Source organism: Astatotilapia calliptera, chromosome 23 (assembly GCF_964374335.1).
Source record: "Astatotilapia calliptera chromosome 23, fAstCal68.1, whole genome shotgun sequence".
Taxonomy (NCBI): Eukaryota; Metazoa; Chordata; class Actinopteri; order Cichliformes; family Cichlidae; genus Astatotilapia; species Astatotilapia calliptera.
Genome location: NC_137443.1, coordinates 33503944 through 33531424, shown reverse-complemented (window position 1 = coordinate 33531424; position 27481 = coordinate 33503944). Strand labels below are relative to the sequence as shown.

The 27481-nt window shown below is 41.1% G+C and overlaps 1 protein-coding gene and 1 long non-coding RNA gene across 2 annotated transcripts in view; one reads left to right on the top strand and one right to left on the bottom strand.

The window, feature by feature from the left end:
* Window positions 1-19112, bottom strand: part of nalf1a (NALCN channel auxiliary factor 1a) — a 57342-nt gene extending 38230 nt beyond the window's left edge. Inside the window, exon 1 of the mRNA XM_026158259.2 lies at window positions 17618-19112. Coding sequence (XP_026014044.1) covers window positions 17618-18304 — 687 coding nt within the window. The 5' untranslated portion in view covers window positions 18305-19112. The remainder of the gene's footprint in view (window positions 1-17617) is intronic.
* The window catches only part of LOC145424283 (uncharacterized), a 34356-nt gene continuing 12077 nt past the window's right edge, over window positions 5203-27481 (top strand). Inside the window, exon 1 of the long non-coding RNA XR_013905307.1 lies at window positions 5203-5264. This is a non-coding gene — a long non-coding RNA (uncharacterized LOC145424283). The remainder of the gene's footprint in view (window positions 5265-27481) is intronic.

The window sequence follows — 27481 nt, the reverse complement described above, 5'->3', positions numbered from 1 at the left end:
GAGTCTTAACTTTGCACGCTGCTGTCGTTTAGGCAAGCTAGTTTGTCTTGTCTGTGCTTTCACACAGATGCACAAATGCCACTCAACAACACGTGAGTGAGGCAGAGCAAGAGACGTCAATGGTAGAGGCACCGACGGAGCCTTTCATTCATGCCGACTCACATGACCAGATTTAGCGGTTAAGTCAGATTCTGCTGCAAACATACAACGATCCTCTACTTTGCCTTCACTATACAATGCTAGTGCTAGTGCTAGCAATCCGTTATCACCCATATTGAGATTTCTGGATTGGGATCAGAATATCCTTTCCAAATATCAGCATTCTTAGTCCATGTGTTCATTTGTCCACCAGTTATCCAACTAAAGCAGAGGCAGTAGTCAGTCAACATTTTTGCTTTGCTGTCACCATCTTCTTATTTTGAAACCGGACAGGACAACTGAGAGGATCTGACTGCGAAGCTCAGAGTCAAGTTGTTGGCTATTCAGCATAACATTAATAACCCTCCATTCTGACTCTGAGGATTTAGAAAACAAATCAAGTTTTATTCAACATGACCTGAAACTAGCGACTGAGCACTAGGGAAGGGAATATTTGGATCGCCCTTGTTCACCATTAAAAAGTATGCTGTCTTTAAAGACTCCCACGATGGCTTCACTTTCAGAACAGGAATCTACATCCATCTGTTACACTGTATTAGATCCTGATCGATATAGGATTTTTAATCCAAATTTTGTGATTAAAAATTAGATATGTCAATATATTGGCTAACATTTGTTTTTCTTTCAGATGCACAAAAAGTAAAAAGATTTTCCTGCATATAAATGTAATTATTTATATACTCATTTACGCTCGGCCTGGATCAGCTGGTTGTGTTTGTCCAAACATATATGTTGCTAAAAGGAGTGCCTCTGGTGGACAAACTATGTAAAGTCAATACTCATAACATAGTTGAAGGGTGTTTATCCTGTCACTTCTTTAATTTTCATGTATTCACTGGTGTAAATGCAGATACCAATAAACTGGCAAATAGCTAAGATCAGCTAATATTATCGGCCTGCAGAGAAATTGGTCTTGTTTTGCTGTCTAAGGGCTAACACAGGGACACAGCTGACCAGATACTTTTACAACCATGCCTGCAATCAAGAGAAATAATATGATAAATTACATGCAATATGGATCATTCTCAATTGAGCAAGGTAATTATGAAAAACAACAGCTAAGATAGGTGGGACAGTCTTTACAGGACAATCTCATCTTAAAATCAGATGACTGTGTGAAAGGAGAAGTCCATCCAACATATAGTAAAGTAAAAGTATCACACTGGTTTTAATGTATATTCAACTGTGATGAGATTTTGCTGATTTCTTCTTCAAAATGTAGTGCATAAGCCTTTTCCAAACCCTAACAGGAAAACACATTACTTCACTGAGCTCCATCTGTGTTTAGGTTTAGTTTCAAGGCCCCCCCATCTGAGAGCTGATATCCTTGTTGTTACACATCATTTGCTGCACAATTGCATAGCTGTCCATGTTGCAGGTTGAGAGATAACAGATGAGGTGGCTGATACTCTAACACCGGTCTCTTTATAAACTGTACATGCCCTCCTCTGAAACACACGTTTGTTCCCAGATCGAATGGCACAATCAGACAGGTTCAGATAATAACGTGATGTCTTCACTGAGCTCAGCAGCTGCCCTATTTTGGTCAGAGGAGCTGCCCACTATCAAATGAAGGACGTGTGAACATGCAGCGCTAGGCTCAAATCAATAGGGATCAACCTCTTGATATCGCTGCCACCCGTCCCTGAGATCAATGCAGATGTGTGCGGTTGACAAGGATGTAAAGAGGGAGGATGCTGTGGATGCTGTCCTCCTTTCCATTTGCACACAACACCGGCTAAGATTAGACTTTCAATCGGACCTGAAGGGAGGGGCGGAGGAGATGAATTTGTGGAAGGACTGGTCAGGGATTGTGTTCCGAAATGATGAGGTGTAGTACAAAAAGCAGCCAAATAACCGGCAGCAACAGAGAAATAACAGAAACCCTAATACAAGCAGGAAAAGTTTTTTACTTCCACAGACTCTGTGATTACTTTCCATGCAGGTGCCGAGAGTTCTGCTTTCAAATCCACAAATGAGTAAAATTACCCAGGAGGAACAACGGTGCAGACACCTGTGCCGTTAATTCATTATTCTTCCTGAAGCATATTTCCCAGCGATTCAGTAAAAAACAGCAGATATTTTTGTGTCGTTGTGTCAAGAACAGAAGAAATTTTGAAGGTCCAAATTAAGATGAGATTAGCCTAAGGGCTTTTTTTATTGAGGGCCTCCTCAAGAAATTTTTATTTCATTTATCACTTACACATTTTTGCATCTTTTTGGATGATTGTGATTACAGTAATAATAAAAAACACAAACAGACTACTGAGTGTGTGTAACTAGCCAGCTGACTGAGTTATTGTTGTGAGCTGATAAGGCTCAATAATAAAAGATAAAAACTTTTCCATTGCAGATGTGTGAAGTGCATGACTTTATGGTTTTCAGGTAAAAACATCTGTTAACATTTAGAAAGGCCTCAAAAAGTAACACATCACACCACAATCTGAAGAAGCTGAGGAACAAAGTGTGTGACATCTATCAGTCTTAAAAGGGTTACAAAGCCACTTCTAAGGCTTTGGGACTCGAGCAAACCACAGATGGAGCCACAAATCCAGAAATGGAAAAAACTTGGATTATTGGCAAACTTTTTCAGGAGTGACCGATCTCCAATTACTCCAAGGACTCTGCGACGACTCATCTACAAGGTCACAAAAGAACCCAGGACAACATCTAAAGGACTGCAAAGTGAAAACCACTGCTGACCAAAAAGCAACGCAAAGGCTCGTCTCACATTTTAGACGTTTGGGGAAAATATTCCATAAACTGATGAGACAAAAGCTGAACTTTTTGGAAGGTTTGAGTCCTGTTGCATCTGGTAAAAAGTTAACACAGCATTTCATAAAAAGAACATCAGACTAACAGTCTAACATGGTGGTTGCTTTGCTACTTCAGGACTTGGAGGACTTAGTTTAACTAATGGAATGGAACTATTTATTCTGCACTCTACCGGAAAATCAAGGAGAAAGTCCAGCCATCAGTTTGTTCCCTGAAGCTCTTCCTCTTCTCCTTTTCAGGGTCATGGGGTGGCTGGAACCTATTCCAGCTGTCTTAGGGTGAGAGGCAGGGTACACGTCACCAGTCTGTCACAGCGCTAACACAGAGACAGACAGCCATTCGCATTCAGATTCACACCTCTGGGCAGTTCCAAATGACCAGTTAACCTAACCTCACTTCCTGCTTGCCTTTAGTCTGTGGGAGGAAATCAAAGTACCTAGAGAAAACTCACGCAATGACGGGGAGAACGTGCAAAGTCCACACAGAAAGACCCAGGACTAATCCCCTATGGGATTAATAAAGTATACATTATTATTCATCCATCCATCCATTCGCTTCCGATTATCCTTTTCAGGGTCGCGGGGGGCGCTGGAGCCTATCCCAGCTGTCATAGGGCGAGAGGCAGGGTACACCCTGGACAGGTCGCCAGTCTGTCGCAGGGCTAACACACAAGGACCGACAACCATTCACACTCACATTCACTCGCACATTCACACCTAGTGGCAATTTGGATTATCCAATTACATTATTATTGTTATTATGAATTGAACTCAGGACCTTCTTGCTGTGAGGCAACAGTGCTAACCACCGTGCTACTACCATGCTGCCCGGTGGATATATCATTATGGTTCATAATTGCTTTCACTTCCAGCACTGTTCAACGTAATACATTAAAACTACCTGAAAAGCAGTATTTAATTGTATTAAAGAATTCTTAATGGAGCATTATTTGGGTGAATATAACGCATCCTTTTACTTAAGTTTCTGGCTTAAACTATGCACTTAGATGCAGGCTCATCATTTCTGGTGGGAAATCGCAGAATTGAAGATTAAAAACATGTATAAAAGCTGGAAATGAAGATAATAGAGCCCTTCCGAGAGGTGTGCAGCCCCACTGGGATGCTTCCTATTTTGCTCAGTTGGATTACCTTTCATTACAAACAGCAAAACATCAGGATTCTGAATCAAACCATGCATCCTATCATTATGTTAGTATATTTTAAGCAAAAATGCCAACATTTACTGTTTAAAGTCCCAGTTTAACGTCCCCTGTGTGGCTATAAAGGTGAAAAACAACTTCTAAACACGTCTAAGGCAAACCAGACTGTACTTACAGTGACAAAATAACCCATCACATATCACCAAATTCAAACAGTGCCAAATCCAGACTTGAACACTGTGTATAAAAGATGTAGATGTAGCCCTTTGTGGTTTTAGTGAAATCATTGACTACCAACAAATAGGAAGGTGGGGGAACCCTACATCAGGTGGGGCAAAGAATTACTTAGTAGTAATTCTAAGTAAGTAAGTCGCATAATAATTTGTTTTGTGATCTCCAGTAGATTTTTCTTTGTCTGGGCTGTGATCAGTTGACCTGTTATAATACTGCAATATTCACTGCTCTTTGTGCATTCAGCCAGCTGCATTCAACAAGAATCGCATTGCTGATTTTTCAATTAATAAGCTCTATAAAAACTGGGTGAATCTAATTAACATCACCACCTTAAATATAAGTTAGTGTCTGCTACCCTTGATGTAGCCTAGCATTGACCTGAGAACCACAGCCAGCTCTGTACCAGTCACTGCAGTAAACTTCTCCACAGTACTGCAAACTAACCTGCACAAAACTGCACGGTACACTATATCCATGCAAGCTTTATAAAACTCCAGCTTAGTATGAGTTTGTATAATAATTCCACAACACATCTGAATTGAAAATCTCCAAAGTGAAATAATACGTCGCTTGTAAGCTTTCATTTTCCAGTTTATCAAACTTCACTTGCTGTGACTCCATAAGCTTTGAAAATAATCTCCTCTTCCTCTCCTGTCCTGGCTTTCTTGCATCTTTATCTCTTAGAGTGGAGCACATTAACGTTTTGAGCAGACACACTGCGCAGAAAGAGTTTGCGTGTTTGGTGATTTATTTGTTGAGCTGTTTGAAATGTTACATTTGAAATGACCTGCCACTTAAGAAAACACTAATCCATTAATGCTTGCTCCTCTTCTATATTCCAGGCTACATGCGGAATACCACAACTCCAGCTTTATTTACATCTGCCCCATGAAGGCATCGCAGAGATGAGAAGGGGGAAAAAGTGTGTAACCATGCTGTGGGTATTATTTTCTTATTACTGAGCAAGTAACTCCATGCAACTGGAAATAAGGCTAGGCTCATTAAAATGAACGCATTCAACAGTAATTTGCACATCTTTAACGTTCGAGCCAACTTTAGCCTCTGGATCAAGGCCTGAAAAGTGAAGCCATTGTGAAAGTGCCTAAAAAAGCCATCTATTTCCACTGTGAACGACTATCTTTGAACAGAGGGGGTGGCTTGCGACACCAACTGTCTGCCATCTATAATCCAGTTTTGAGATCCCTTCCAAGACACCTTAACACCCACTCACATCCTGGGCCATTTGACCTCACATGATAGGGTGGGGCTAGGTTTCACAATGGGTTCACCCGAAACCTTGGCTGATTGTGACCTACACCTGTTTTCACAACCTGGCTCGTGTGATTAGGAAGATGATCAAAATCGGGGACTCTCTACCAGTTGCTCTTAGAACTGAAGAAGCTTCTCAGATGAAACGTCTTCAAGAAACTTAAATGCCTAAAACCAGCATTCTTATTACAAAAAGTTGTATAGATGTTTACAGTGAAATGTTTATGGGCTCAGACACAAGTTTGCAGTCTTACTGAATCCAACATGATGCTTGTTAGGACATTGTAAGGAGAATTCAAATTTGATTATAGGGCAGCGCAATATGGCCAAAAATATTTATCACGATATATATTTGCAAATTTGCGATAACAATATAACTGACGATATAATTGATGCAAGACAAAATACTTTACAACTTCACAACTTTATTAGTGCAAAAAAATCCCATCAATGTATTTTCACTTAAACAAGCAGCTGGTTTATGTAAATTAAAGCTATATACAAATTTAACAGTGCAAATGCAAATTCCTTGCTGATAATTTAACCAAAAGACATTTCCAGGGGAAATGGGCCATCATATCCTGAGCATATCCTAACCATGTATAATATACACAAAACTTAAAAAGAGGTTATACACACACAATACGGTAATATTATGTTGAAGCACAGTACGTATCACTCCGCGAGGCTCCCGACTATGGTAGCAGTAATGCTCCGACAATCCATCAAGCAGTGCGGCTTTGTAGCTTAGCAAAGTCGTACTAAAACATTTTTGACAGATTTTTTTACCACATAAAATTGATTCGGGGTCAGTAAACACAACCAGAATTACATAAATAAGGCACTCGGGATTATAAGGGGCACGGTCGATTTTTCAGAAAATCAAAGGACTGATTTTAACTGTGCCGCATTTTCCGAAAAACACGGTAATAACGACGGCTCGCTAGCATGCTCTACCAAAAATAGTGCTTTGTTGTGTATCTGACGGAAGAAAGCCAAACCAGTTCCACACCACTGTAGTTGCAGCATTTTGACAAACCAATTCTGGTTCATCTGTTTCATTCAACGATCCGCTTCCGTCCTTCTCATTCTCCGTCGCCGCCATGCTTTTTCCGCCATGTGCGTATGACAACAAAGGCACTGCGCATGAGCGTTTTACCCATATTCTATCACGATATTTCATTTTCTTATCATTGCCCAACATTATTACCGTGAACAGTATGATATGGTCCAGCCGTATTTGATTAAACAAACAACGTAATTGGCCATAACTGGTGAAGCCAGAACCCGAAATATCTCTAATCCATGAAAGATATTTGGAGCTTCTGAGCCTCTAAAGCAATGCCAATACAGAAGTGTTGCTAACCTGCAATCTTTTTAAAAGATCAAAAGTAAGAATGACGGCTGAAGATGAAATTCCTCAATCTGAACAAATGCAAAACACAAACTTGGAGGAAACACCCTTAGCCGATTGCTGTCATCCGGTTGCAAGGAACCTTGTTGTGATTTTTGACAGTGTGATAAACAGATTAGCTCTCTTGTTAAGCTCAGCTTCTTTCAACTAATGCATGAATTATGCTTTAACTGTAAACTGTACTGTAATTGTGACATAACGGGAAACTCCGTTTAGCTGTAAAGCTGTAAACTTCCAAATAACCTCTCGTGCACTTCCTGAGAAAGACGTTGATTTCCTGCAGAAGTCTATATCAAGTTCAGGCTCCTCAGTGAGGTTACCTTTACCTACGTCGTGCCACATGATTTTGAGAGAATAATCCAGTCATTATCACCTCCAAGCAGCAGCTCACCTATACTGGCCTCCTTCCTCTGGCTTCCAGTACATTTCAGGATCCAGTTTAAATTTTTATTGCTTGTTTTTAAGGATCTCAGTAGTTTGGCGCTCCCTCACTTAACAGAACTTTTGAAGGCATACAATCCTGCAGTAGCACCGAGGTCTGTGCTCTTTCTAGATGCAGGCTTGAAAGCAGAGGCGAGAGAGCCTTTTCGGTGGTGGCTCCTAATCTTTGGAACAACTTATCTTTTCACATAAGAGCTGCCAAGTCTCTTAATAGTTTTAAAACACTTTTAAAAACCCATCTAATATATATATATATATATATATATATATATATTAGAGGTGGGAATCACCATACATCCCACGATATGATATTATCACAATACTTAACGCACGATACGATGTTATTGCAATTTTTTAAAAATATTTTGCAATATTCAGATTCTGTACATAAAGGTAAACTTTATCAATATTCATTTTATCTAATATCAAAGTCTCACACTCAGTCTTTCTCTCATTTCAGTCAGTTTTATTGTTGACAAACTGAACGGTTTGTATTACAGTCTAGTCCAACTTAACTGAATGCAACCATCTGGTACAATTATAGCTATTCTGAACTATGCAATTTATGAAAACCATGCAGCCCATTCAGCAACTGAAGAATTTGAAAGTAAATTAAAACAAAATATAATTTTACATTAAATAAAAAAGTTTTAAACTTAATTAAAATAAAATATGTCTTAAAATAAGTAAACTGTGAGCCCTGCGACAGACTGGCGACCTGTCCAGGGTGTACCCCGCCTCTCGCCCTATGACAGCTGGGATTGGCTCCAGCGCCCCCCGCGACCCTGAAAAGGATAAGCGGTAGCGAATGGATGGATGGATGGATGGATAAGTAAACTGTCATGTTTATTGCTGCAAAAAAAAAAGTTAAACACATTTGGACAGTGAAGGAATGTCAGGGTTCTTGCTCAGAAAAAGGATCAACATGCTCTGAAGTCGGAGCATGTTCCAGTCCACAAAAACTTTTTTGTAACAAAATATCGATTTCTGCTGTCCCTGTATCGATACATTATTAGCAAACAAAATATCACGATACTACACAGTATCGATTTTTCCCCCACCCCTAATATATATATATATATATATATATATATATATATATATATACATATACATATACATACATATATATATTAGGGGTGCAACGATACACAAAATTCACGGTTCGGTTCGGTTCGATACTTTGGTGTCACGGTTCGATATTTTTTCGATACAAAAAAAAATGTTCATGCCTTTTTAATTTGTCATTTATTAAAATTATAAATATATATTTTAACACAAAAGTACAGTTTTTAAATTTAACCCTAACCCTTGTGCGTGTTGTTTTTTAGCTCGTCATATTGCAGCCACAGAAATTCTTTTGTCCATGAAACCATAAAGCTGCACTTTCTTTTTGCCTTATAGTCTGATTTGTCATAACTTCTCCGTTTTGTGGTAAGCTTTTCTTTGGCTGTCACTTCTTCACCCTGACCTGTCTTATTTGGCTCAGCAGAACTAAAATATATATCTGTCTGTGAAGGTTCTCAGTCATCCAGGTCATCGTAGTGAAATATATATCCTGCCGCACTCACATAAGCTCAGCGATTCTCTGCGCGATCAACCTCTCACATGTTTAAGCTGCGGGAGATTTCACTTGTCATGTTTGCATAGTAAGCTAACAATTAATAAGACGATGTCAGAGGAATTGGTGCACAAATTATCATCACTCACAGATCAGTGCTGTCGCTCTCTATACACAGTTCGCGCGATTGCAAAGTGAAAGCAAAAAAACAAGCGCAAATTCAAACACGATTTCAATATGTCACATATTGACAGTGGCTCACCGATGCCAATGACATAATTACCCAGCTACATTTCTGAAAGAATGCAAAAGCATTGACATATATTTTTCCTTCCTACAATAGCCCGACAGGCAGGGCAGAGATAGCCCCGGGACATCGGGCTAGCGATATTGCGAGCCCTGTATCTGATTGAGGAATCACTCATCTTTGGAAAAGAGAGTTTATTACAGAGAAATGTCTCTTTCCAAAATAAAAGCTATACTATCCGCTTCTTCTGGGCTATATTCTCAGCAGCATATTAAACATATCAGGTCTCCATAAGGAGAATCATGTGCTAACAGCTGTCTAAATGACTCGGCTAAAGTTTGTAGCATGCATGCTTGTTGTTTTGGTCTTTGCACTAGGATGATGTCGGTGTAAATGTGCAGTCATATTCGTTGTGTTCCCACTAGTGCTTTCAGGTTAATCTCGTTGAAATAACCTTAACGCCACAACACGGCAAATCTCCGTTAACGAGCTACCCTATACAGAGGGGCTAGACGGCCAACACGTTAACGAGCTAACTGCGCTAACACACTAGCTCCCACCCATGTAATTGAGCATTGCATGGCACATCCAACATACTGTTTTACTTTAGTCCATGACTCGCTTACCTTCAGGGTCATACGTCACATGAAAACCAAAATAATTCCAAACGCCAGATCTGAATGAGGGTGGGGAGGTCCACTTCTGTCTCGCTAGCTTGCCCTGCGCTCTTCCTTCTGACCATGCTGTCTCAGTGAATCTGCGTTCGACTACTCCGCCTAGGCTGCACTCTCGAGCCTAGGCGGAGTAGTCAAATGCAGATTCACTGAGCGCTCAACACAGACAGCATCGTCAGAAGGAAAGTTGATAAAATAAATTACAAATTTTGTATTGTTCTTTTTTTTTTCTCCCCTTTGGTTTTCTTTCTTTCTCTCCCCCTCTTTCTTTCATTCTTTCCCCCTGTCCTATCCCACAGTCATGTCTGTCCCGTTTGCAACTGAAAATAAAATAAATTCATAATTATAATAAAGGTCAATCAAATGGACCAATATGATGATCCACTTAAAATAAATCCTCTTGGCATCTTTCTTGGCCTCAAGACAACAATTCTGATGGCTATAGATCCAAACGGGACACAAAAAAAAAAAAAAAAAATTGAAAAAAATTGAAAAAAATTGTATTGTTCGATACATATGCGTACCGAACCGAAAGCACTGTATCGAACGGTTCAATATCGATACGAATATCGTTGCACCCCTAATATATATATATATATATATATATATATATACATATACATATATATATATATATATATATATATATATATATATATATATATATGTATGTATGTATGTATGTATGTATGTATATATATATATATATATATATATATATATATATATATTTACAGTGTACATTCTGTATAGCTTTTACAGCACTTTGGTCAATTGAGGTCATTTAAAATATGCCACACAAATGAACTTTCTTGAGAATTCCTCTGGTTTCAATAAGAAGTCTGGTTTTATAGAGATCTATGGTTACAATGAGTCTCTGGCTCCCTCAAACTGTGACCTCAGTAAAGATTTTTCTGACGAGTTCACAGAGTCAATCTCTAGTTTCAACTCTCACTGAACATAGCATGATTTCTTTTAAATACTGTCCAGAATCGAGTTGCGAGGAGGCTGGAGCGTGTCCCAGCACTGGGAGGGAAGGAGACAGGGTACACCCTGGACAGGTCGCCAGTCTCACAGGGCTAACATAGAGACAGACAACCGGTCTTCTCATTTTCCCAGCTTTTACAAAACTTACTGAACACCACTTTAAAAACAAGGCTCATAGCTAGAGCTGGGCGATAGAACGATAACGATATGTATCGCGATATAACTTTTACTCGATAGAGAAATTAAGCTATCGCGATAGACCTCGCCGCTCTTGTCCTCAAAAAAAAAAAAAAAAAAAGGTCAGCCAATCCAAATTAAGTAGCGCAGAGCCGCAGCGTCACGGCCGCAGCGTCACGTCGCGTGACTTGTTACGTACAGCACAAGTGCCAAGCCGCACGTGTGTTTGTTTGGGAAGCAGCCAGCGGGTAATGGAGCCAGTGGGTAATGGAGGAAATGAGTGTGCCGACTAGAAAAATCAACCGAGCGTGACCGAAGAGAAAACAGATGATGGTTCCAACGCCGGAGAGATTGTCAAACGGAAGAGCCATAGAAGTTCCGTAGTGTGAAGGTATTTCGGCTATTTCAAGTCTGACAAAAATAGAGTAGCGTGCACTGTAAATTGTGCCGAAAGCAAGTCTGGAAATACAATAAACTGGTGCATGCGTCACACTGCGCCACGTTATTGTTTCGGTGAAATGAATTTCTACAATACTGTTACTGTTAATTCTACTCTCTGCAGTGTTTAAATGCTTACATATACACACAGTTACTGTCCCTCCACACATACGACTCGGTTCTGCTTCTATGCCCCAGCTTTGTTTACTTTTTCCCACCGAGGCTTCTAGACTTCTGATTGGCCAACATTTAGGCACGGTTAGGAATCTAGCGCCACCTGCTGCTTTGGCATGTTCATAGCAGCGTTTTCCTTCATTTCTGCCTTTATGTGTGGACGGGATTATTTTTTAAAACGAAAATGGAAAATCTCCGTTTTCAAAAATACCCGTGTACGTGTGGACGTAGCCTCAGTCTCTGACTGGAAGCGCTAATTCGTCATTCGGCTTTTGTCAGACTAAAGTAACTGTTAAAACTGTTTGAAAAGCTCAGCTATACAACAAGGAGAGATTGAGAATTTCCTTTTAGTTCTCAGTTTATTTGATATTGACAAAAGTTAGTCAGTTTTGTCTGTTCTTCTGTAAAACAAACTAAGATTTATTTTTAGAATTAATATTTTGTTTCTAAGTGGAATTGACAATTTAGTCTGTTTCGTTTGTTCTATTTTGAAACTTAAACGCTTTAGCGGCTGCCTTTTGTGTAGTTTGCAATATTTGCCTTTATTTATCTGAAAAAGTCTCATGTTCCTTAAGTACATCTACCCTGTTGAACTTATTATGGGAAATAAATATTTAAATAAAAACAAGCTGCTGATTATTTCACATTTTACTTGTGAGCAACGGCACATTTAAATCTTACAAATATAGTTATTTGGCTTATATCGTGATAGATATCGTTATCGCCTGAAATGAAAAAAACATATCGTGATATGAAAAAATCTCATATCGCCCAGCTCTACTCATAGCAAACCGTGAGTTTCGTGCACCTGCTTCCAGAGTAGGGAACACCCTAATTACTGTGACCCCTTGCCTTTGTTAGCTAACAGTCATTTTCCAGTCAAATGCTTTCTGGAGAGCTTCGCTGTTTCCTGTAAAACTCTGACTGAGTCTGACATGTTGGTTCACGCTCGGGATGAAAAAAAAAAGAAAAAAACAAAAGCTGGAAAATACCGCTGCTCAGTGCATCTGCCCCGGTTTGTATGTTCTAAGCCCGCCCTGCTGTCAGGATGAATGGTGGGTTTTCACAGAGTCCGATGATGGAGGATCCCATTGTGAGGAACAGCACACTGGCTGTGTCTGCTGTGTGATGTTTCACCTCAGGCGAGAGGAATCAAAGCACCACCTGCGGACCACTGGAGACACTCCTGCACAACAAACGCGACTCTCAAATATCCTCGCTCGAAATGTCAGAGACTGTCCTGCAGCAAACGCCTGCTGTACCTGTCTGCACTGTTAACCGTGCACCAGACAGTGATTCAGGCCTCTGTTTGTTTAATGTTTTCACACTTTTCCATCTGAGCGGGCACACAAGTTGAACCGCTAGGTTTCTCCGAGGCAGGTAGCCATTAACTCAACAAGAGCTCGATATTATCCTTTGAGTCATGCTGCTCTTTCTGTACCATACGGAGGACTCGGGCAACCCTATAATCTAGAAGGTGACTGAGAAGGGTCATTGTTAAAGAAATTAGCAGCTTGACTAAATGACTGTTTTCCCTTCAAATGCCAAGAGGTGAGTGTGAAGAATGGGCCTGAAGACTGGCAGTGGCTAAAACATGAAATCATGAGCAGGGCTTCAGTTCAGCAGGGGAGAAGAAAGAATGTCAGACATGGCGGCTGGAGTAAAACGCACAGCCGTCTCACACTTATGGCAGGAAACTTCAATATTGGAATATTGAAGTTTCCTGCCATAAGTGTGCAAGATCAGCTGTTTATTTTCCTTTACACTGTGACTCTACATTCTTATTTTCTCCAGATATCATTTAGTCCAACTCGTGGACCTAACAACCTCCTTAACACTCGTATTATCAATGACACCCACAGCCTGGCTGATGAAGCAAATATGGCAGACTAGTCAACTAACCTTTATACTCAGATATGATTTTGCTAGTGACATACAGTGAGTCTGCTGTAACTTATCTACACTGCACAAATCTGGTGATGGTTGGTTAGTAACATTAAACTCATAAAGTATTGTGAAAATGGACAGCCAAGATGCCAGATCAGCCCTGGGTGTTTGGATAAAACAGCTAGCTTTGTCCACTCAAGACAGTATTTTTGCATGTGAGCAAGCACACTAGCTTTAGCTAACATTAGTCTGAAAAACAACAGCACTGAGTCGGTTCTGAGCCGGGAGAGAAAAAAAATTCTATATGAATGAAACACACTGCTGATGTTGCTGTTGGTTTAGCCGGGTTTAGCCGGTTAGGTCAAACCGGTTTTGGTAGATAAAGCTGGCTTTCTTTTAGCTAATATTAGATCACTAGGGATAATCCTGGCAACTAATCTTTTACTTGAAAAAATCAATTAGGCTAAACGACTAGTCTTACACTAAGAAACATTCAGATATAACGTTCAATTTGAAAATAATTTAATGCCAAAAACTGTTTAAACAAAGGCATTTGAATCCATTAATATATGACTTCTTCAATAATGAGCTATGCGACTGGCCCATTATGAGTGTTGTACATAATACTCCAAACAGACAGGGAAGAAGAAAAACACATAAAATAAGCTGATGTTAAATATGATATGAAAAGATATTACTACAAAAGATGCTCGTGTATTACTGAAATATCTTTTGAAAAAAACAAAAAGTCAGGAGGCAACAGCCTCAGCTGGCTCCTTTCAATGTGGAGGACTACTCTGCTCTACTCTGAGCATCTCCCGATTGACTGAACTCCTCACCCTATCGCTGTGGGAGAGCCCATCCACCCTTCGGAAAAATCTCATTTTCACCGCTTGTATCTGTGATCTCTAATACTGTTGACAAAAAGATCCATTCATGGTGTTTCTTAAATTAAGTGCTCTATCTGGTGGCAGCTGGCTGCATAACATTTAGGACTGGGCATCAATTCAAATGTTAACAATTAGATTTAACGACTAGTACGTCTGGTCCCGACTACTGACAACAGCAACCATTAGTCGCTTAGTCAACTAGTTCTGCACATCCCTGTAGCTAACATTAGCTTGACTGCTAACACAGACTTGATACCCAACTTAGCAACTGTCAGTAGCACATTGAAGCCAATTGTTGGCGCTGCGAGTCAGCCATTTGTCACTCAGGTTAGTGGACTCTTTCTACGCTACTATTAGCTAGTAACGCTCACTGTTGATGCTGGCATCAACAAAGAGGCAGTGCAGCAGGGCACTTAGTAATGAGCATAAGTTTTGCATCCTTTGGAAGTTCGACCTGAATCCTTTGTAGAAAAGTCACTCCACTGGCTGTTAAGAGTCAAGAACAGTATAATTTTACATAACTAAGTTATTACCCATGTGTGAATGGTTAAATTTTCACACATTGTAAAATTTTCAGTGTACCCTGGTACATTTACCTAACATACATACAGAAATAGAAATAGTGGTTACAATTACTCCTAAAAGTGGTGGGAATGCAGACAGATTACTGTTAAAAAGAAGAGCATTTTGGATTCATACACTAGAAATTGAAGAATTGAAGAATGAATGTTGAGCTGCTTCCTGTAGCCTATTATAATAACCGCCTACTGGGATTTCCATTTTATGGATGCCCCTTTCACGGATTAAATTTGATGCCATTCAATTTAAACATTGTGCATTTTGCTCACTCGTATAGACTCGGTTGACTGCACAGGGTCAGAATGTTATTCTGTATATGAGTTTGCATTTATTGTACATTTGTACATCTATTTATACAAACTGCTCAAATATATTTTAATGAACAGCTTCGTACTAATGTTTTTTTAGGCACGTTTGCCATTGTTCCCCTTATTGTAAGAGTTTTAACTGCAGATGATGAAACCTGACTTTTTTTTTTCTTGGATCACATTCCAGTGTGGTTAACCTCGAGATGTTTGTTGTCAAACAATTGTGTGTAGCTTTTGTTGATCCTCACGTGCACTAAAAATGCATAAATTTTGTCCAGCTAAAAATACTAAGCAGAACAATAAATCCATTCAGTTTGTTCTTATATTGTCATAAACTAGCCTCTGATACAGGCTTTGAGACTTGGAATCGGTCTCTGTGCTACTTGTATCTTTTATCCAATGTGCCTTTAAGTGTCTTGCTCAGCAAAAAAAACTATCAGATCCATTTTTTGTATGTATTTTTGTAGCTAATCCAAATATGTATCAAGATCCCACAAATACTCGAAATATAAAGAGACATGTAACAGCAGACTGAATATGGAGCCTAGCTTTAAACACTGACAGCAAAACTGTCAAGAAAGAAAATAAATCCTGATCCACTGTTGTGCAGGAGATAAATTCAAGAGCAGCTTCCTCCAACGCCTTTCTGCACTCAAAGAATCAGAGTGTTTATATGCAACAATATGCATTATCGTACCTAAAAAAGGCTGCTGTATTTACCAGCATTAAGACATTCAATAGAACAGAGACATAAAGAAGAAAGTGAATCATAGTTTGCTGACTGCAAATGCACACAAAAGGGATTTGGTTTGCCTTTTCACATTTCCTTCCCCTAGATCCTAGCTACTTTTTCCAAACTAGGCCCCGCTCCTGTGCATGCCACACATTGGGTCTGTATAAGCAGGCAGATGGCCTGGTTAGATTTTTCACTTGACGCCTGTGCTTGTGTCTCTGCCGCTGGTTGGGTGAATGGAGGCCATCTGGGATTGGCCAGGGCTTCTGTGAATGGAGCTGGGGAGCGCCATTCAGCACTGTGGACAGCTCCATGGTGCTGAACCGACTGACTGTCAGAGGCAGCTCTTAACCGGGCACCCATTACAGCCCACATTAACCTCGCCGTGCTCTGTCAGGAGATGTTAAACGATCAAACAGTAGAGCCAACGCGAGGCCGTTTGCTTGTGTGTGTGTGTGTGTGTGTGTGTGCGGATATGGAGATAAGCAAACAGCAGCGGGAAGGAGACTTCCGGCACATTAGGCAGGGAAACCACCTCTTGACTGTAATGAAACACTCTTGATATGGAGTGGGGCAGTGGTGGTGAACACCTGGCAGACTGCAGCAACACACAAACACACACACGGGGATCCTAGAGTTGTTTGCATAAGGTGCCTGCCTCATTCCTGATCATTAAACTGTTAGAAGGCCATAAAATTGGAGTGTCAACCATGCGGCACAGTGGCCAAAAAAGGGCAGAGGAAGGGTCTGATCTGGCCCTGCTTGATGGCTGGTACATAATTACTCCAATTTTTTGGTCAAATGAGCTGCTAAACATGCTGGCAGCATCTGGAAATTTAAAGCACTTCTAGACTTCAAGTAGTAAAATACTGCTGTGTAGTTCCAAAGACTTACGCGATTTTGATTTCAACTGATTAACAGAACAGACAAAGACAACCTGGGCTGTTAGAAAACGCAGGACTAATTAAATGTGCATTTCCTGGGGGGGGAGCCAATAAGGGAGACCAGAAGACAATGATCAGCAGCGGACTGAGCCACCTGCTCAACCAGGTGAGCTACAAGGGCACCTGTACATTTAAAGAGCAGACACATTGTTTTTGGAGGGGTGGGTAAATTGGACCACTGCATTAAATTATCCAGTGGTCTTACTTAACCATATGCGTTCTCCGGTATTATGAAGTGCACAAGCTTGTAAAAGGGAGGACTGTGGGGATGGGGCGCGCACACACGGCCTCCATCTGCACATTAGCATGGGGCCTAAACACGATGAGGAGATGAATGAACATGAGGCCCGGAGCCGGGAGTCTCCTTGAATCTGTCACCCGTCTCCATGGCGACAAGAGGAGGAGGAGGAGGAGGACCACAAACTGGCATCTATCCGGGCCCAAATCAACAGATGGCCACCACCACATCACCCCCCTCTCCCCAACACCCTCCCACCCCATCCCTTTTGTTTGTTTGTTTGTTTCCTCTCTTTTCTTGCAGGTTTTATTTGTTTGTTTGCAGCCTACCTTGCACTGCTCCATGCACGTCCTCACCGAATATGCCCCCGGCTCGTATTTTTGAGTGAGGAGCTCAAAGTCCTCGTATTTCTCCTGGGCGTGCTGGTCGTAGCGCTGGTACGCCTGGACGCACAGACTGCAGCGGTTCGCGTCGCCGTCGCCGAGCGCGTCGAGGCTGCAGTTCAAATTGTCCGGACTCGTCGAGCCGTACAACAAATCCAGCAGGGAGTAGGAGTTACAAAAGGAAAGGTACAAATTGCTCATATTTACAGCCCGCGTCCCCTCTCTGTCGGAAAGGCCCCTGCACAACTCGTCGGCATCCAAGAAAGTAAAGCAGTCGTTAGATAAACTATCCCGGTGGCAAGTTTCGAGCCGCCACAAATGTTTGGTAGAGTTTCCTATAAAAATATCATCTGGGTTTCCTCTGAGGCTGCTGTGTGCTGAGTATGTCTGAGGTGACAAAGGGTGGGTGGATGCGAACTTGTCCCGGGTCCGGGCCAGCGTGGCCTCGGCGCAGAACCACAGGTGATCAGAGAGGAGGATGGTTAAGAACAAGAGGGATGCCAAGGACAGTCGCCATCTCTGCGCCCTCTCTGAGTCGGTGAATGGCTTTTGGTTGTCGCGGGGGGGCTCTAGCCAGATTTGGAAGCCGTCGTCATCTTCTTGCTGCCAACACGTCCCAGCACCCCTGGTCATATTTTGGGAACCGGCCGACTCCACCGTGGGGGCTCCTCTGCCGCAACAGTCATTGACGTCGGGTCCGCTTCGCGTTTTCCTCCCCTCAAGTGTCGGGCGGTGGGTTGTCCCGGCTTGCCTTTGCTATCAGCGGTAATTCCCATTAAAAGGAGCGTGGGTCGGTTGGGAAATCAAACGCTGGCGACCACGGGCCGCATCCTCCATGGCTGACCGGTGAAGCCGCTGTCCTCCCGCCCGCCCGCACCGAGCTCTCCTCCGCGCCGCGCCGCTCCGCTCCTCTGCGTAGCCTCAACTCCGTTTTTAGAAACACTTCCCGACGCGTTTACGTTTCCCCCGGCCTCGGTCGTGCAGGGACAAAGGCGCTATCCTCTTCCAACATGGCGAAGCTGTATGCCTTTGTGTCGGCGGATGGGCCTACAGCCTGTGACAGACCTCTTTTTTTTTCTTTTTCAAGCCCTCACCATCCTCAGCTCGCTGCCGTTGTCAAGTTGCCGCCATGTTCGCTAAGAGATGCTGTGTGTTTGCTGGAAGCTGGATAAAGGCGGCGACGATAACGGGCGGCATTTCCGGTCACGCCGCTCAAAATAAAGGCTCGTTTTAGTCGTTCCTAGTGATTCGTTTTAACAGCTTTCCCGCTTTTTAGACATTCATGACACGCGATGCTTCCAAAATGAGGGTTTTTTGTTTTATTTTTAAGGCTACTTTTTTTTTTTTTTTAAATGTTTATAAATCAACACAACTTAAAAAAAAACCAAACAATAAATAAATTAATGAATGAAAACAAGAAATAAAGAAGTAAACTTAATTTAAAAAATAAAGTCTTCTGCCTTGGATCCACTTTAAATTTATTCTGGAAGCCTTCAACCACACATTTGATCGTGGGTGATCGTGGCTCAAGAGTTGGCAGTTCGTCTTGTAATTGCAAGGTTGCCGGTTCGAGCCCCGGCTCGGACAGTTTCGGTCGTTGTGTCCTTGGGCAAGACACTTCACCTGCCGCCTACTGGTGAGGGGCCGATATGGCGCGATATGGCAGCCTCGCTTCTGTCAGTCTGGCTGCCCCAGGGCAGCTGTGGCTACAACTGTAGCTTGCCTACACCAGTGTGTGAGAGTGAATGAATCGTGGAATTGTAAAATATATAAATCCAATCCATTATTATTATTCAGAAAATCTTAAACTACCAATACCCAACCTCTTTATTTAAATGAAATGAAGCAGGAAAAGAATGTTTCAAGCAAAATAATGAAAGTCAAAAAAATAACACAATAATTTGAAAAGTTATTTAACAAACCAAGGCACAATCATATTATTATTATTATCATTATTAGTAGTAGTACATTACAAATACAGAATATCACATTTAAACGTTGAAACCTAGCATGTGTTTTATTTTGTCGGTAATTTCGATTAACATCCGGTATGGTGCTACTTAATTAACGCGATTTGACCAAACATCTTCAGCTCTGACGTTATGCGCGCGCACCACAGTCGCCGCATCTCTCTGTGCAAGGGCGCATCAAGTCAAACAGACCGTGCCAAAATTTCACCAGAAATATTCGAAGTGTGACTTCAGAATTAAAGCTCTGAAATGAAACTCTTTAAAGAAAAGAATATTGCTGGGCATAAAATTCATAGGAATGTAACTAAATAAATATAAGTATAGGGACTTAGCATTTTATGTGTGAGTGTTCTGTATCAATTATAAGTCGTTCAGAAGCTTTTCTGAAAACTATTTTATTTCTTATTGGACTGGACGTTTCAGACAGGTTGGTCACGTGGTTTTTATCCTCTGACAAGAACCCGCTGACATGTGTCTTAACCCTTGTGTGGTGTCCGTATTTTTGTTACTCAGCCAGTGTTCATGGGTCTGGTGGACCCGCTAGAGTTTTGGCTTTCCAAATTAACACTATCAAACAATTTTATGTTAAATTACTCAACAGATGTTTACTTCATCCCAATTACAAGACATATGAACAGCAAACATGGTTAATTTTTTCCCTTTACCTTTGTTAGATCACATTTATGAATTAATGTGCTTCTCGTTTTTCTTTTATATAAAATGTTATAAATAAATCAAGTGGAGTGAGTGGAAAGACACAACACATTTACACGTGAAAAAATAATTAATTGTTTAATTTTTCTTTTGAAAAAAACTGAACACGGGTCTCACAGACCCGAACACCATACAAGGGTTAAGGCTAAACCGCCAACAAAAAAGCTCTAAAGCCTACTAAAACACACAGTAAACAAATAATGAAAAAAGCTAACTGAACTTGGTTGTAGCTTTTAATTCAGAATACATTAATAACTGATTTTTTTTGTCTAAACCTCTAACTTATCGATGACTTATTGGTGCCTTTGTTCTCAGTATGTTTATGCTCTACTTCACTAGAGTAGCTTTGCATTATTAAGCATCAAAGCAAGTGGTTCATCTATTGTCTTGTAGCTACTCTCCTGTAAGCCAACTTTCTTCTTTTTTTTAAATTATTTTATTTTTTGCTTTTAAATTAAACACATCATGCTTATACAGATTCAACTGAGGAAAATTACTACATTTAGCAGTTGTGAACTTATAAGCATGGAAAAAAAGAAGAAAAAAGAGGAAGAAAAGAATTATAGCAATATTAACTAAATAAAGAGTAAAATAAAATAAAATAAGAAAATTCATGCGGGGTGTGAGGCATGAATTATGATCAGTTAATTTTTAAGAATTCTAGAAATGGCTGCCAAATTGTACAAAAACTCGCCAGGTTCCCCTTTCTATCAAATCTTATCTGTTCCCCCCTGGCCACAGACACCATCTCATTAAGCCACCTTTTAAAACACGGGGCCGAAGAAGACCGCCACTGTAAAAGAATAAGTTTCTTTGCCACCAGCATACCCGTTTTAACTATCTGTTTTTGTGAAAAGGAAAAAGATTCGATTGATGCAAATGATCCATAGCCAGTGTACCATCAAGTGGTACCTTTTTCCTAAATTGGTTTGAAAACCACGTAAAAATTTGGCTCCAAAAAGTTTTCAAGACAGGGCAATGCCAAAATACAGGGAGTGCAGAATTATTAGGCAAGTTGTATTTTTGAGGAATAATTTTATTATTGAACAACAACCATGTTCTCAATGAACCCAAAAAACTCATTAATATCAAAGCTGAATGTTCTTGGAAGTAGCTTTTAGTTTGTTTTTAGTTTTAGCTATTTTAGGGTGATATCTGTGTGTGCAGGTGACTATTACTGTGCATAATTATTAGGCAACTTAACAAAAAACAAATATATACCCATTTCAATTATTTATTTTTACCAGTGAAACCAATATAACATCTCCACATTCACAAATATACATTTCTGACATTCAAAAACAAAACAAAAACAAATCAGCGACCAATATAGCCACCTTTCTTTGCAAGGACACTCAAAAGCCTGCCATCCATGGATTCTGTCAGTGTTTTGATCTGTTCACCATCAACATTGCGTGCAGCAGCAACCACAGCCTCCCAGACACTGTTCAGAGAGGTGTACTGTTTTCCCTCCTTGTAAATCTCACATTTGATGATGGACCACAGGTTCTCAATGGGGTTCAGATCAGGTGAACAAGGTGGCCATGTCATTAGTTTTTCTTCTTTTATGCCCTTTCTTGCCAGCCACGCTGTGGAGTACTTGGACGCGTGTGATGGAGCATTGTCCTGCATGAAAATCATGTTTTTCTTGAAGGATGCAGACTTCTTCCTGTACCACTGCTTGAAGAAGGTGTCTTCCAGAAACTGGCAGTAGGACTGGGAGTTGAGCTTGACTCCATCCTCAACCCGAAAAGGCCCCACAAGCTCATCTTTGATGATACCAGCCCAAACCAGTACTCCACCTCCACCTTGCTGGTGTCTGAGTCGGACTGGAGCTCTCTACCCTTTACCAATCCAGCCACGGGCCCATCCATCTGGCCCATCAAGACTCACTCTCATTTCATCAGTCCATAAAACCTTAGAAAAACCAGTCTTGAGATACAGTGGGGCAAAAAAGTATTTAGTCAGCCACCGATTGTGCAAGTTCCCCCACCTAAAATGATGACAGAGGTCAGTAATTTGCACCAGAGGTACACTTCAACTGTGAGAGACAGAATGTGAAAAAAAAAATCCATGAATCCACATGGTAGGATTTGTAAAGAATTTATTCGTAAATCAGGGTGGAAAATAAGTATTTGGTCAATAACAAAAATACAACTCAATACTTTGTAACATAACCTTTGTTGGCAATAACAGAGGTCAAACGTTTACTATAGGTCTTTACCAGGTTTGCACACACAGTAGCTGGTATTTTGGCCCATTCCTCCATGCAGATCTTCTCAAGAGCAGTGATGTTTGGGGGCTGTCGCCGAGCAACACGGACTTTCAACTCCCGCCACAGATTTTCTATGGGGTTGAGGTCTGGAGACTGGCTAGGCCACTCCAGGACTTTCAAATGCTTCTTACGGAGCCACTCCTTTGTTGCCCGGGCGGTGTGTTTTGGATCATTGTCATGTTGGAAGACCCAGCCTCGTTTCATCTTCAAAGTTCTCACTGATGAAAGGAGGTTTTGGCTCAAAATCTCACGATACATGGCCCCATTCATTCTGTCCTTAACACGGATCAGTCGTCCTGTCCCCTTGGCAGAAAAACAGCCCCATAGCATGATGTTTCCACCCCCATGCTTCACAGTAGGTATGGTGTTCTTGGGATGCAACTCAGTATTCTTCTTCCTCCAAACACGACGAGTTGAGTTTATACCAAAAAGTTCTACTTTGGTTTCATCTGACCACATGACATTCTCCCAATCCTCTGCTGTATCATCCATGTGCTCTCTGGCAAACTTCAGACGGGCCTGGACATGCACTGGCTTCAGCAGCGGAACACGTCTGGCACTGCGGGATTTGATTCCCTGCCGTTGTAGTGTGTTACTGATGGTGACCTTTGTTACTTTGGTCCCAGCTCTCTGCAGGTCATTCACCAGGTCCCCCCGTGTGGTTCTGGGATCTTTGCTCACCGTTCTCATGATCATTTTGACCCCACGGGATGAGATCTTGCGTGGAGCCCCAGATCGAGGGAGATTATCAGTGGTCTTGTATGTCTTCCATTTTCTGATGATTGCTCCCACAGTTGATTTTTTCACACCAAGCTGCTTGCCTATTGTAGATTCACTCTTCCCAGTCTGGTGCAGGTCTACAATACTTTTCCTGGTGTCCTTCGAAAGCTCTTTGGTCTTGGCCATGGCGGAGTTTGGAGTCTGACTGTTTGAGGCTGTGGACAGGTGTCTTTTATACAGATGATGAGTTCAAACAGGTGCCATTCATACAGGTAACGAGTGGGGGACAGAAAAGCTTCTTACAGAAGACGTTACAGGTCTGTGAGAGCCAGAGATTTTCCTTGTTTGAGGTGACCAAATACTTATTTTCCACCCTAATTTACGAATAAATTCTTTACAAATTCTACCATGTGGATTCATGGATTTTTTTTTCACATTCTGTCTCTCACAGTTGAAGTGTACCTCTGGTGCAAATTACTGACCTCTGTCATCATTTTAAGTGGGGGAACTTGCACAATCGGTGGCTGACTAAATACTTTTTTGCCCCACTGTATTTCTTGGCCCAGTCTTGACGTTTCAGCTTGTGTGTCTTGTTCAGTGGTGGTCGTCTTTCAGCCTTTCTTACCTTGGCCATGTCTCTGAGTATTGCACACCTTGTGCTTTTGGGCACTCCAGTGATGTTGCAGCTCTGAAATATGGCCAAACTGGTGGCAAGTGGCATCTTGGCAGCTGCACGCTTGACTTTTCTCAGTTCATGGGCAGTTATTTTGCGCCTTGGTTTTTCCACACGCTTCTTGCGACCCTGTTGACTATTTTGAATGAAACGCTTGATTGTTCGATGATCACGCTTCAGAAGCTTTGCAATTTTGAGACTGCTGCATCCCTCTGCAAGATATCTCACTATTTTTGACTTTTCTGAGCCTGGCAAGTCCTTCTTTTGACCCATTTTGCCAAAGGAAAGGACGTTGCCTAATAATTATGCACACCTGATATAGGGTGTTGATGTCATTAGACCACACCCCTTCTCATTACAGAGATGCACATCCCCTAATATGCTTAATTGACCCAGTATGAACCTTCCAGATCCCTCAGGTCATCTGGATCCGGTCTTTTATCAGTTCCCAGAGTCAGAACCAGACACGGAGAAGCTGCATTCAGCTTTTATGCTCCTTATATCTGGAACAAACTCCCAGAAAGCCTCAGATCAGCTGAAACACTCAGTTTATTTAAATCCAGGTTGAAGACTCACCTATTCTCAGCTGCATTTGAATAAAGCACCAAATCCACACTTTTAAGCTTAAATTTCAAAACTTACATTAACTACTGATTTTATCTGTTTTGATTTTATATACTGTTTTGTTAGTTAGTTAGTTAGTTAGTTAGTTAGTTAGTTAGTTAAGTGGGTTTAGAGCTCTGGGTAGCTCCCCAGCTGGGTCTAGACTGGGTCTAGAGAGTATTTTAAATTCAGGGAATTTAAAATAGAAAGTAGCTCGTCCACAGAAGGACTGGTAGCTCCCCTTACGATAAGGGTTCAGATCGCACGAACAGGTGTGAATGTGAATGTGTGTGTTTAGTTAGTTAGTTTGTTTGCTTGTTTTAATCAATTTTAAATCATGCTTTTTTTTGTTTTTGTTTCTAATGTCTCTGTAAAGCACTTTGAATCACCTTGTTGTTGAATTGTGCTATACAAATAAATTTGCCTTTCCTTGCCTTGCCTTAATTGGTACTACCAATTAAGGCAAGGCAAGGCAAGGCAAATTTATTAGGCTTTCGAGCCTATACAGCTTGGAGTAAGACAACACGCATGAAGAGGATGATGTGGACAAAATATTCATTTGCCTAATAATTCTGCACTCCCTGTAGATGTGCAAGGGAACCTTCACCGATATTACATCTATCACATAAGGAGGATACAGAATTATAGATCCGGTTAAGTTTAAGTTTAGAAAAATGTAATCTGTGAATGACTTTAAACTGGATTAATTTATATCTGGCATTTATTGAGCCTTTCTGAATATTGGACAAACAGTTTGACCATTGGTCCTCAGACAGAGGAACACCGAGGTCTTCAGCCCATGTACTCTTAATTCGATCAGAATCAACTGGGATTATAAAGCACTTGACAAACTGAGATATCAGATGTTTAAAGTCTGCTTTCCGAATTATATCAAAGTAAGTATGACTTAGTGGCTTCAGTGGAAAGTCTAAAAAGTTTCGTTGAACAAAATTCCTTATTTGAAGATAACGAAAAAAATGTGATTGAGGTAACTGAAACTTTTGTTGAAGTTGAAGGAAAGACACAAATTTGTCATCTATATATAAGTCCTCAATGCATTTCAATCCCTTGCCAACTTTCTTCTGATTGGCCAATTCTTGCAAAAAGCAGGTCAGAACCATAGCTGGACTGGCCATCGGCCCCCCTGGCAAATGCTGATTTTTCGTTTTTATGGGCCAATGATTTTTGATTTTTTTTGTAGTAACGGTATAAACAATGAAAGGTGCTGAAAGGTGCCAGATGCTGGCAGATGTGTAAAAATAACTCAATTGTTTGGTGGTGGCTATGGCAGAGCTTCAACAGAGTCCAGCAGGTGGATGAGGGAAAGGGGAGGCAGGAGGAGGAGAGATCCAAGGCGGCTGCCGGTGCGAGTGTCAGGTGAACTGAACTTCAGGTAAGAAGTTATGACCTGCAGTCTATCTGGGTCAGATATAAACCAACTTTAGGTGTAGTTTATTTTCGTTGTGCTGACTTTTTACAGTCAGTTACAATAACTCGTACTGTGTACTAGCTAGCATGACAGAGCTTACATAGAGCTGCTGGGTGGGTGCAATGATGTTACTGATAGTGAACTTTATTTCATTCATAAGGTTAGTTAGTAGAGTTGCCAACCGTCCCTTAAAAAATGGAATCGTCCGGTATTCAGGGAAAATATTACGGGTTTCGTATTGAGCCGAAAAGGAGCACAGTTTGTCCCGGACTTCAGCTAGAATGGAAAAAGACACAAAGCTGGATTTATTCTGCGTCTTTACGCTGTCAGCTGTTTCTTCTTCTCTCATTCTCCCCCCTCCCTCTCCTGTTTCTACTTCAATCGTGAAACTGATCAATGATCAGCTGATCGGCTTTTCTCTCTTGTTTGTTTATCAACCACTTTGCACCAGAAAGAGGAAACCAGCGGATGTCGCGCTAAACAACAGCAGCACGTTTAAGCTTGATCAGCTGTTGTTAGAATTTATTTGATATTAATTTCTAGTATCAGCTGATGTTTGCTGGAGCCACAGCTGTAAAAGCTGCTGGTCATGGTATCAGTTTGGATATGTGATGAGAGGGAAACATGAAGATGAAACCAGGAGATGCCCTTACTGAATCATCAGAGCTGAACAGGTGATGGAGAAACAGGTTTACCTTTATAGGTGGTTTGAATGAGTTTAAGGGAAGTTATGAACTGTTTCTGAGAAATAACACCAGGATCCTTTTCGGTGTAGCTGACAGCTGGTAACTGTGCAGGGGTGGGTCTAGCAAAGTTCTGTCAGGGGGCCATGTAGGGCATTAACAGGGAAAGGGGGGCACAAAGAAATACTTTTCTTTCTTATTCTCATTTAAAATGTCTCGCTTTTATTAAATAATTATCTGAATCTTACAACCAAAGTTTTTATCTGACATAAAATGTATAGAAGTCATACATATACCAACAAGACAGTGTACATGACTGTCACAACAGCGTCTGTTTTCATTCAAAGGCTTTATGGCTTTTCCTATAATTTTCCTGGTGGGCTGGTCTCTAGTCAAAATGCCCGGGCCGATTTTTTGTCCCAGTCCAGCCCTGGTCAGAACAGCAAACCGTCTGTGCTCACAGCTGTAGCTGTATGTGTGCTTGACCTGACCATATTAGGGATCTGCTTTCTATGACATCATACGCATGTGTCTACATTTTTTTTCTTCTTAATCAAACCACACATTACTCTGTGCTCTATAGTTTGTATTTACCCAAACCTATTTTGGCTGCTCCCTTATTCACAAGGATTCACCACAGTGCACATTTGATTGGGCAGACTTTTACACTGGATGCTTTGTCCAGACACAAGGCGTGTCTCCTAATTTACCTACTAGCAGTCAAATGCCATCCATAGGAAGCA